The 11,356-nt window shown below is 51.7% G+C and overlaps 1 protein-coding gene across 1 annotated transcript in view; it reads right to left on the bottom strand.

The window, feature by feature from the left end:
* Positions 1-11,356, bottom strand: part of LOC310693055 (coronin-7-like) — a 118,487-nt gene that overhangs the window by 87,671 nt on the left and 19,460 nt on the right. Inside the window, exons 7-9 of the mRNA XM_083474699.1 lie at positions 8,951-9,027; positions 6,120-6,170; positions 189-275 (exon numbers count right to left, since the gene is read on the bottom strand). Of these exons, the coding sequence (XP_083330825.1) occupies positions 189-275; positions 6,120-6,170; positions 8,951-9,027 (215 nt within the window). The remainder of the gene's footprint in view (positions 1-188; positions 276-6,119; positions 6,171-8,950; positions 9,028-11,356) is intronic.

Raw genomic sequence — 11,356 nt, forward strand, 5'->3', positions numbered from 1 at the left:
GTTGCCAGTGCATTGCCGATCAATTAAGGAGGCTCAAAGGCACCCTGAGACGCACCGAAATCTCAGGGTCGCGGGTTTGAGCCCCACCTTGGGCCAAAGATTCCTTCACTGCAAGGGGTTGGACTAGATGACCACTGGGACCCCTTCCAACTCTTTGGCTCTATTATAAAGGGGATGGAGGCAGGTACCTGGTTGAATCCGATGGAGAGGAGGCAGCCTTCGGCGTCCACCCAGATCAGACGTGAGTCCTTGCCGTTCGCGTGTGCCAGGACGCTCTGCAAGGAAGGAGGGCGAAAGGGCATCAAGAGCCGGGCTGGGAGAAGAAGCCGCCCATTTCGCAGGTGCCTCGCCTGGAAAACTGACTCCCACCCGCTGTCTCTGCCCTGTCTCCCTCTCTCTCAGCTGCAGGTTTGGCACGGGTCCCTTGGGCCTGTGTCTGAGCGCAGAGGAGAAACGAACGAGAGGAGCCCCCGGGCTTAAAAACAGGAGAACAGCTGAGAGGGGGTGACGCAGGGTCCCTCTAAGCCAGCCTTTCTCAACCTGTGGGTCCCCAGATGTTGTTGAACTACAACTCCCATCACCCCTAGCTAGCAAGGCCAGAGCTCAGGGATGATGGGAGTTGTAGTCCAACAACATCTGGGGACCCACAGGTGGAGAACCGCTGTGGCTAAGCTAAGGAGGGGAAGTGGGGCAAAGAGACCCCAAAGGGTGAAAACATCATGGAATCCAATCTCAGAATCACAAGGTTGGAAGGGAACCCCAAGACCAACCCGCTGCTAGGCAGGAATCCCTGACAACCTCTGTTTAAAAACCTCCAAAGTGTTGGTCATGTTGCTGGTTTTGTTCTTTGTGGTTTTATGGCGCTGTGGGTTAAACCACAGAGCCTAGGACTTGCCCATCAGGTGGTCGGCGATTCGAATCCCTGTGATGGGGTGAGCTCCCGTTGCTCGACCCCTGTTCCTGCCAACCTAGCAGTTCGAAAGCACGCCAGTGCAAGTAGATAAATAGGTACCGCTCCGGCAGGAAGGTAAACGGTGTTTCCGTGCGCTGCTCTGGTTCGCCAGAAGTGGCTTAGTCATGCTGGCCACATGACCCGGAAGCTGTACGCTGGCTCCCTCTGCCAATAAAGCGAGATGAGCGCCGCAACCCCAGAGTCAGCCACAACTGGACCTAATGGCCAGGGGTCCCTTTACCTTTAACTGCTTTAAATGACCTCGGGAGCAAGGGGGACACCCCACCCCGCCCCCATCTCCAGCTCCAGAGGCTCACGTCCCACTGCTCCCAGCCCCATGTTCAGGTTGGAGGGAAAGACACCCCCCCCAAATCAGCCCTTGGCCTCAGAGGGCATTTTTTTTGCAGTCCTGCTGCAATCAATGCACCCCAGTCCAGAGGGCAGAAGTTATTCTGTGGGGTGGGGCGGGGCAGAAGAGACGCCTTCCTTTGGGCAGGTTTGGCCACTTTTCATTCATCGGTTCTGCAGCGAGACTTCGAGTCGGAGATCAGCACAGACATTAAAAAAAGGCTTCTCCTAAGAGACCCCCCAGACGCCATAAAACAGCAGCTGACCCATGGCACAAAATTGGAAGCAAGAAGAATTACCGATGAAAGAAGAATGGAGGATGAAACTGATGGACTGTGCAGAATTAGATAAACTAACAGGAAGAATTCGAAACCTGCGGGACCAGAGATTCTCAGAAGACTGGAGTAAATTTACGGATTATTTGAAAAGTAATTGTGATGAACAGATTACGGTAGTAGGTTTGCAAGAAGTTTTGTAAGGTGAATTATTTGAAATATTACAAGACCACGAAAAGAATTATTAGTTAAGGACAATTAAAGGTAATATGAAATTAAGAAATGCATAATAAGTGATAAGAATGGAAAATCATCAGAGGTGTTGACGGAAGTCCAAAAATTATTGTATAAGATGAGAAGTTTTGTTGTATGAATGATAATTAATATGTTAAAAACTAATAAACATGTATATTTTTAAAAAAAAAAAAACAGCAGCTGATACGATAGCAAGGAAATGGTCTTTTTTTGAACTTGGCAGTTTGCAATTTCTTAGGTGGCAAGTTGAATTCCTTTTTAACATTTTACTCCTCCCAGGAGTAAAACAGCTGGCCTAATTCAAACATGTAGTGAGGAGTCCCTCCCTCCCTCTCATCTCCTGCCATCACTGACTTTCAGCCCCCATAAACCGGCCTGCTGCTGGCCCCCTCCCACCCCCCTTGAGAGCAGGGCAGGCACTGGAGGGACCCCTCCCCCCAAACTCACTCTCCCCCACCCTTCCCTTCCTGCTTTCTGAAATGTACATTCTGGTCATTTGGGCAAGGGGCATTGATGGGGACCGCGGTGGGGGGGGGCACACTGACATTTAGCCAAGCTCCGCTTTTAAAGCTCAGGTCAAGAGCCCGGCGGTTCGGAAGACAAAGAAGCATCAGTCTGCGGAACTCTGAGCCTACCTCTACTTTGCTTGCAGTGGCAATGGGAGACATCGAGAAGGGCAAGAAGATCACAGCATTGTAGAGTTGGAAGGGACCCCCAGGGGCAATCTAGTCCAACCCCCTGCAATGCAGGAATCTCAATCTCATTGCCCCACAGTTGAAAAGGGAGGCAAGCACAAGGCTGGCCTTAATCTGCACGGTCTTCTTGGATGAAAGGCTGGTCAAGCCGAAGGTTTCTCTTACACAGAAGCCCACAAAAGCAAAGGTATAGCCTAGCCAGAAGATACACTGATGGCTTGCTTGGAAAACCCCAAGAAGTATAACCCAGGAAGGAATTCAGGTGATGTTTGCTGGCATTAAGAATAACAGGGAAGAAGGTGGATTTAATAGCATACCTTAAGGAGGCCACTTTTAACCAATGGCTTCTGTGGCCTTATTTATTTCACCCAACAAATGGAAAGAACTCTCTGATGAGATTGGGTTTCAAACTTTCTATTTTCACATGTCCTTTGTTGCAACACCTCCAAGAACCCTCCTCATCAGCCAGAGAACTTTGGTATCATGGATGGTTCTTAACATTTCTACTGGTTCTTGTACAGCAGAACATCGGTGGTCAAAAGTAATCTGTTCCAGAAGACCCTTCAACTTCCGAAACATTCAGCAACTGAGGCGCAATGGGTGGCCGGCAATTTAAATGGAGAAAATGGATAAATGCACCTCAAAAGCCGTTCAACTTCTGAGGCACATTCAAAAACGGAAATATTCCCTTCCGGGTTTTCGGCATTCGGGTTCCGAATTGTTCAGCTTCCAAGATGCTCGAAAACCGAGGTTCCATTGTATTGTAATTTATAGAATTGTGCCATTGGGCTGGAATGAATACAGTCAGGGTGACCGTGCGGTCTCCTGATCATGTAATTAAAAAAAACCACCAACCCTATATAAAAGACTCTGCCCATGGAGGGTCACACAAGGGAGGCCTGGGGGTCTACTTGGGCCCCCAACTCGTTCCTTTGCAGGCCCAGGAAACCATAACCCAGCAAGAACGCTGAGCATGCGGGAAACCAAGACCGGGGAGTTGGCACATGTTGCATGTTCAGTCCCTTCTAGGTGCCCAGATTCATATCCAGACCAGGCCATAGAGTGGAACTGGCCTTGGCACGAGACCTCCAGGTGTTGTGGGGCTCCATCCGGCCAGTTCCCCTCAACACGGCGAGTTGACAGGGTTACTGGGAGTCATGGTTCAGCAAATGTCTGGGTTGCACCAGGGAGAGCGAAGTCACTGCAAAGCCCAATTCACACATCTCAGCAGCCGGAAGCCCTGGCGCCTGAGGCCAAATAACGCCCCCCCCCCAGCCCCCTTCAGATTTCCAAGGAAACTGCCCAAGAGCTGGAAGAGAAGGAAGAGGGTGCAGCCGTTCAAAGGCAGCTGCAGAAAGTGAGGCGGCAAAGTCTAGGGAGGGAGCATTCAGCCACATCAGCACTGGCAAGAGGGGGAAACAATTGCCTTGCGCACACAAACACCCCAAAGCCGCAGCCGGCAGCTCTGGGTCACAGCCTCCCGGAGAACTTCAAAAGCTGCCCTATAAGCAGGACGCTGTGCCAGAATCTCCTTCCCAGACTTTTGCTCACTTCCTCCGCCTCCTTCCAGACACAGATTCCTCCACCTCCACAAGTAACAGCTCAGAGTGTGCGTCACTCTCTCTCTCTCTCTCTCTCTCTCTCTCTCTCTCACACACACACACACACACACACACACACACACACACACACCACAGCCTCTTGAACCCCATGGGCAGCCCAGATGGCCAAGTGCAAGACTCACAGGGCAGAGGAACAGGGATCAGTTTCTCTCCTTCCACAGCTGGGCCAGGGGCCCCACTGGGCTCCCGAGGGCCCCAGAAACAGAGGCTGGGCCCCTGCTGCTCTCTGTGGCTCTTCCAGGACTGGCTCCCCCCCCCAAGTCAACAGTGGGCTCTGCAGCCCCACAGGTGCCACTTCCACAACAGCCCGTTTCTACAGAGGGGGGCCTTCCCAGCAGGGATGCAACACAAGGGCCCCAATCCTTGCTGCCAGCAGCTGCACAAGCATTGCTGTTGGGGCACCCTGACACTGTCCCCCGCAGGGGGCCAAGGAATGGGGAGCGGGAGCTTCTGCAGCGATCATCTGCCTAGGGCCCCCATCTTTCTCCCTGCTCAGCCTCCCCACAGCTTCCTCATTTCTGGACGGAGGAGCAGCGATTCGGAGGGGGTGGGGAGGGTGAGAAGAGAAGCGGAAGCCCTGAGGCCGCCCCCCCTGCTCCGCTGGGGAGCAGGAGCCTGAGAGCGCCGGCCGCACGCTGCTATAAATAGGCCTTCCCAAAACCTAGGCCAGCTCCCTTCCAGAGCTTCCCACGGCCTTCTTGGGAAGAGGGAAGGCTGAGGACGTCCCACCAAGCGGGAAGGACACTTGGCTGCCGAGGGTGGGAGCCAGGTACCCCCGAGGTGACCTCTGCGGGAGGGAAGTGGGGGGTTGGGAGAGGGAGAATGAACGCCCCCCAGAGCCCCCCTCCCCCAAAACAATCCCACAGCTGGATCTGAAGCATGAGAGGTGCGCACAGCTGGCTCCCACGCAGAGGGGAAGGGGTGGGCAAAGGGGAGCTCTTCCTCTTCCTTCTCCTCCTCCTCCATCTTCCCAGGAGCCATGCCAGGTAAGAGAGATGCAGAGCGGAGCAGACATGGCTTGCTTTGGGGGCAGCCCCCCAAGGTGCAGTTGGCACGGTCAGAGGAGAAGGGGGCACAGAAGCAAAACACCAGCAGCAGCCGCCAGCGCAAGCCAAGCCAGGAGGACTCGTTGAGACGCACGGGGAAATCAGGAGGGGGAGAAAGTCTGCACCAAGACAGCCCCTTTCCAGGATGACCAAGAGCCACAAAGGGCAGCAGATTGTTTGGAAAGGAAAAGTTTGCTGAATGCAGAAGAACAGCAGGGCAGGGCACAGGCCAAGCCCCTCTTGCGAAGACGCTGCTTTCCTACATGAACTAAAACAATAAAATGTGTTTTGTTTTCGACGTGGGCATCCAGACATGGACTCCGGCCCCTCCAACTGGAGGCTGACATGGGGCAGGAGAGGCAGTCTTTTGCCACTTGACTCTGAGGAACTGGCCCAGGCTGGCAGCCACAGGGAACACCAGCCCTTCCCGTGGCTGGCCTGGCACCAGCCTTGCCAGGCCCCACGCCTGTGAAATTAGGGCCTCTCCAATGGAAAGAGAGGGTCCATGAATTTGTGTAGTGAGTTCCACAGTTTGCGCTGCATCAAGGACTTCCCTCCCGGAGCTTTGTCAAACCAATAAGGGGCATTTGAGGGCTCAGTGTGGGTGTCTCCACACATGATTCAATGCCAATGGAGCGGAGGTCCAAAACATTTGGGGGGCGCCTGGTTGGCAAAGGCTGGGCTAGCCACACTACCACTGTGGTTCTCACTAGCCCAGCGCCAGATAACAGACCAGCCACCTGGCACTTTCTGAAGTTGACGCTGTGAGCTGTTAAGAGGGGCAGGAATCCTGGGGTCCTGGCACCCAAGGAAGTTACTCTGGAGGAAGAACAAGCCGCTTTAGACAGGGTGTCTCTGCAAAACCCAGCCCTGGCAGTGCCCTCTCCCCAACCCCCCCTGCCCCCAAACCAAAGAGGTCCAGATACCTGGCAAGCCATAGGTTTGGCACGTGGGTCAAAGATCCGCAGCTTTTTATCCTGAGGACAGAGAAAGAAAGGGAGGTCATGAGGGACTGGGAGTTCGCCACAAACGCAGCAGCCCATTTTCAATTTAGTCAGGCACAATATGTAGAACTATGATGCTTAAGTGTCCACAGTATCCTTGCAAGAGAGGATGGAGAGGAAGGCAGAACTTAGCCATGATCCAGTGACCTCCTGGCACCCCGACCTGGCACAGTGGGTACCAGCCAAAGCAAATAAAAGGTATAATCAACAGTAGCCTGGTTCGCACACTTTGCTAAGCCACGGTTTGTGGAACTCAACTCTGGTTTGTTTGTCCAAACACACAACGGCCATCAGCTATAGACTTGCCATATGTCAGAAAAATTCCTGACATAACCTGGTTTGGGGTGCAAAATTGGCATGGGGGGGGTTTGTTGAATTGACAAAATGTCAAGGAAAACCTGGATGTATTGCAACGCGATGGAAAAAGCAGCAGAAACAGCTCAAAAAGCTTAAAATCACTATTTTGGGGTTAGGTTTCTCCCAAAAAGCTGAACAATTTGGGTTTGTTTCCAAAAAGAAAGCTTAACAATTTTGGTGGTTTCCTTAAAAAAGCTCACCAATTTTGCAGGTGTCAGGAATATGGCAACCCTAATCAACTCTGGTCAGCTGACTACCAGCAGACCAGAATGTGAAACCATGGTTTGAAGCTGGCTTAGGTATCTCTGCTTGCATGAATGCTCTGAAACGCACTCTCTGGCTTAATTCTGGTTTGCTTCAGTGCCCAGCCCTCGATGCTTGCCGGTCTACAGAGGCAAAAGCCCAGAAAAACCAGAACCTTAAGTGAAACTACACATGGTCCCTTTGCTCTTCTGCAAGACTGATTCTGGTTAGGCATTCCTAAACACACCTGGAAAAGGTTGCAGAGCTTCCTAGGCAATGGTTTCTATGCTAGCAGATACCACAATGCTTGCACGTTACTATTAGTAGATAAAGCCTTTAACAACTTGGGACCAGTTTATCTACAAGATTCCCTTAGTCCACACCCTTAGTCCAGGTGGTGGAATGGGCATGGGTCTACTACAGGTGCCACCTTTGTAAGAACCGAGTCGTTCCATGTGGCAGCATCTACACTTTGGAACTCCCTCCCTATTGATACCACGCCCAGGCCTTCACTGTACTCTTTTCGGTGCCTGCTAAAAACAGGAGGGTCTGGAAGCCGACCCAGATCGCAGAACAGCTCCACCCCCTGCAATGCTGGATGCTCAGAAAGGTGAGGCGAATTTTAATCCGCTTTCGTCTTTTTAACTTTTCGTATGTTCTAAAGTACGGCTGCGGATTTTTCTCGATTTCATCGTTTCATCTCTTTGCAAACTGCTTTGGGTTTGTTTTGTTTTACAATCAAGCGCCACATAGATTTTATGAAATAAAGACATTTGAGGAGGTGCTCTTCAGTGTGTTTCCAAGCTGAAAGAAGCCAGCGGCCAGATTGCAGCCACAGGCTTTTCAATGCGCCTTTTTGCACCAAGCGTTGAGTCCTTGGGAGGCGCATTATGTGCGCGTGTTGTGCCACCCAGTGGTCGCTTGTGGTGTAGGCCATTTAAAGCGGTATCACCTTAAACAGTTCTGGCTCCCCCCAAAGAATCCTGGGAGCTGTAGCCTCTTAAGGGTGCTGAGAGTTGTTAGGAGACCCCTGTTCCCCTCGCAGAGCTATGATTCTCAGGCTGGCTTAACAACCAATTCCTCTTCCCAGGCAACTCTGGGAACTGTAGCTCTGTGAGGGAAACAGGAGTTTCCTAACAACTCTCAGCTCCTTTAAAAAACTACAGTTCCCAGGATTCTTGGGGGGCAGGGAGAGCCGTGGTTGCCTAAAGTGGCGTGATACTGCTTGTTTATTTACTAAATTTATAGCCCTCCCCAGGTCATCCTCACAACAGCCCTGTGAGGTAGCCTCAGCTGAGGGATGGTGACTTGGCCCAGAGTCACCCAGGGAGTGGGCTCTCCCACTGTGCCACACTCTATAGGGCAGGAGCAAAGGGGGCGCAGAACAGCACAGAGATCTGTGGAAGCAGCGGAGTCCCTTTTGCTGGCTCCACCTACCGTATTTTTTCGCTCTATAGGACGCACCCGACCATAGGACACACCTTGTTTTAGAGGGGGAGAACAAGAAAAAATAATTCTCCTCCTCTCTGCTCAGCACCCCTTCAGCGAAGCGGCAGGAGAAACGGAGCCCCTTCCATTTCTCCTCCCGCTTGGCTTCAGGGGCGCTGCGCAGCTCTTCCGGCTTCAGCAAAAGGAACCTGAAGCCTCCGGAACGCAGCGGGAACTCGCACTGTGCTCCGAAGGCTTCAGGGGGCTATCCCTGAAGCCTGGAGAGCGAGCAGGGTCGGTGTGCACCGACCCCTCTCACTCTCCAGGCTGCAGCGAAAGCAACGCGAAGCCTCCGGAGCGCGGCGGGAGCACTCCCTCTGCGCTTCGGAGGCTTCGCGTTGCTATCGCTGAAGCCAAGGAGCCTGCATTCGCTCTATAGGACGCACACACATTTCCCCTTAATTTTTGGAGGGGAAAAAGTGTGTCCTATAGAGCAGAAAATACGGTATTTCTTCCGGCTGCTCCTTCTGGCCACAGACCTTTCTTGGTCAGAAACAGCAGCAGCAACATGCCTGGCATCGCAGCAGGAGCAAAGTGGGTCACGGCGCAGTGGCTGGGGCCCGAGGAGGATCACTTGTCCGCCACCCGCTGACCTGAAGGGCAGCTTCACACACATACACACACACACCGGCCCCTTGAGCCCCAGCACCTGGTCTATTATGCACCTTGCAGGACGTGCCCAGCAGACAGCCATCAGGTTTCCAAGCCAAACTCTGGACCTGGTCATCGTGAGGCTCCAGCTCTGCAGGGAAAGATAAGAGATGAGATAAAGTTCCTGGCAGGCGCCACTCATGGAGCAACCTGATCGCCCGGCCTGAGAGCGGGCAGAATAACAGGGCAGCAAAGTGCAATATGACCAGCACCCACAGATGATGCTTGCAGGAGGCTGAGGAAGAGGCAGGCCATCACTGCCCTCCCCGACATCTGCCTTTTGCTGCTATCAGCCTCCTCTGGAGTAATAATAAATAATAATAAATGTTTATTTATACCCTGCCCTTCGCGGTTCAGAAAACCGGGCTCAGGGCGGCTAACAACAAATGTAAAACACTTAATTAATGTAACAAAAAACAGCATAAAATGCTATTTTGCAATAAAGAAGTGTTTTAATTATTATTATTATTATTATTAGGATGTTTCAGTTAGTCAGACAGAGGGCCTTCTCAGTAGTGGTGCCCGCCCTGTGGAATGCCCTCCCTTCAGATGTGAAGGAAATAAGCAGCTATCTTAACTTTAAAGGACATCTGAAGGCAGCCCTGTTTAGGGAAGTTTTTAATATTTAGTGCTGTTTTCTTTTTAACACTCGATTGGGGGAAACTCATCCAGATGGGTGGGGTATAAATAAATTTATTATTATTATTATTATTATTATTATTATTATTATTATTATCCAGTCAGAGGCCATCTCCTCCTGTGGGATCCTTTTCTGTCCTGAAGGAAATCATCTTGCTCCCACGGCTGCAAGGAGAGGAGGACAAGGCTTTGCATTGTGCTGAGAAGGAGGAATTGCTATTCGGCAACAGTAATTCCATCCCAGAGTCGAGGCTGCCTCTGCTTGGAGCTTGCAGACCTTGTGGCCGGTTGCTAGGCAACAGGGCCTCCTTGCGGTTCCCGTTTCCTGTTCACACAACATTCCTGGCCTGGGGTGACAAACACCAGTCTGCCCCTTCCTCCCAGCATCTCACCGGAAATGCAAATCTGGTGCCTGCCAGCTGTTTTGGAACTACAACTTCCACCAGCCCCAACCAGGGCTTGCTGAGGCTGATGGGAGTTGTAGTTCCAAACAGCTGGAAGGCAACCGTTGGGAAAGGCTCGTCCTTGACCTCTTCCCCCAACATCTGTTTGCTCAGAGAAACAAAGGGGAAAGGGGGGCACAAGGGGTTTTTAATCCCACCCCAGAGCTCCCTGTGACACCCCACACCACCCCCTTTTGCCAGGGAAGCAAAGGGCAATGCTCAGCTAGCTTGCCACGATGACCTGTACACTGTAGCTCCCTTTATCTTTATTCTGCTTCCAAGCAGAGTTAGAAGGGACCTCCAGAGGTCATCGAGCCCAACCCCCCACAATCCCTGACAGAATATTCGGAATAAATTCAGAATATTTAGCAGAAGACTTTTTGGGAAGCACAGAGTGCCCCTCTTCAGCTGAAAGAGACCAGTGGGAGCGGGTGCGAAAGGCGGCCTGAGGCATCCCCAGAGAGCCACCACTGCCAGCTTGGGTGGGCAGTCTTGGGCTAGAGGGGCAAACAGCCCGAGTTGGCGCAAAGCAACCAATGGAGACAAGCCGTCCCTGGCAGAGGGGGGAACTCGGGCCATTTCCCCTCCTGCCCTTCCCAGTCCCGTTATAGGAATTCTAAGGTTATATATATATATATATATAATATATATATTTGCTTTCGTAGATTTTCACGGGTACAGGAATGCAGGTTTTGGTGTCTTCGGGTGTCTTCCCGTGTAAGAGGGAAGACACCCGAAGACACCAAAACCTGCATAATATATATATATATATATATATATATATATATATATATATATATATATATAATATATATATGCAGGTTTTGGTGTCTTCGGGTGTCTTCCCGTGTAAGAGTTGGGGTGTCTAGGCGACGTTTCGACGAGGTCTCACTCGTCATCTTCAGGCTGGTGCTTTCGGCTTCTTGTTACTGGAACAGAGCAGGGTCTCAGTGTTTGAGTTCCTATAAATACTGTTGAGGGGGTGTGGTGTATAGCCTCAAACGTTCTGGGCAGAGAGGAAGTTCCCAGGTTAGTGTGCCTTTTCTTCTTTTGTTCCTTAATTACTTGAGGGATATCTTGAGTGATTTCTTGAGTGATATTCTGAGTACCACTTAGGTGGGTCATTAGGTGTGGATTAGTTGCTAAAGCTTTCGTGTCTTGACCTCTTGAGCTTGTGAAGAGTTTTTCTGAGAAGATGGCTGTACTGCACTTGGTTGTGCTCTGGCTTGGCTTCGTGTATAGGGGCGAGCTGTGGTTTTGTGCCCTGTGCCAGCCAGATCTGTGTAGGGATTGCGGGGGGGTGCAGCATCCGGAGGTGCCACTATGGTTTGGCTACTG

The sequence above is a fragment of the Podarcis liolepis genome (assembly GCF_965112155.1).
Source record: "Podarcis liolepis genome assembly, chromosome: 14".
NCBI classification, from domain to species: domain Eukaryota; kingdom Metazoa; phylum Chordata; class Lepidosauria; order Squamata; family Lacertidae; genus Podarcis; species Podarcis liolepis.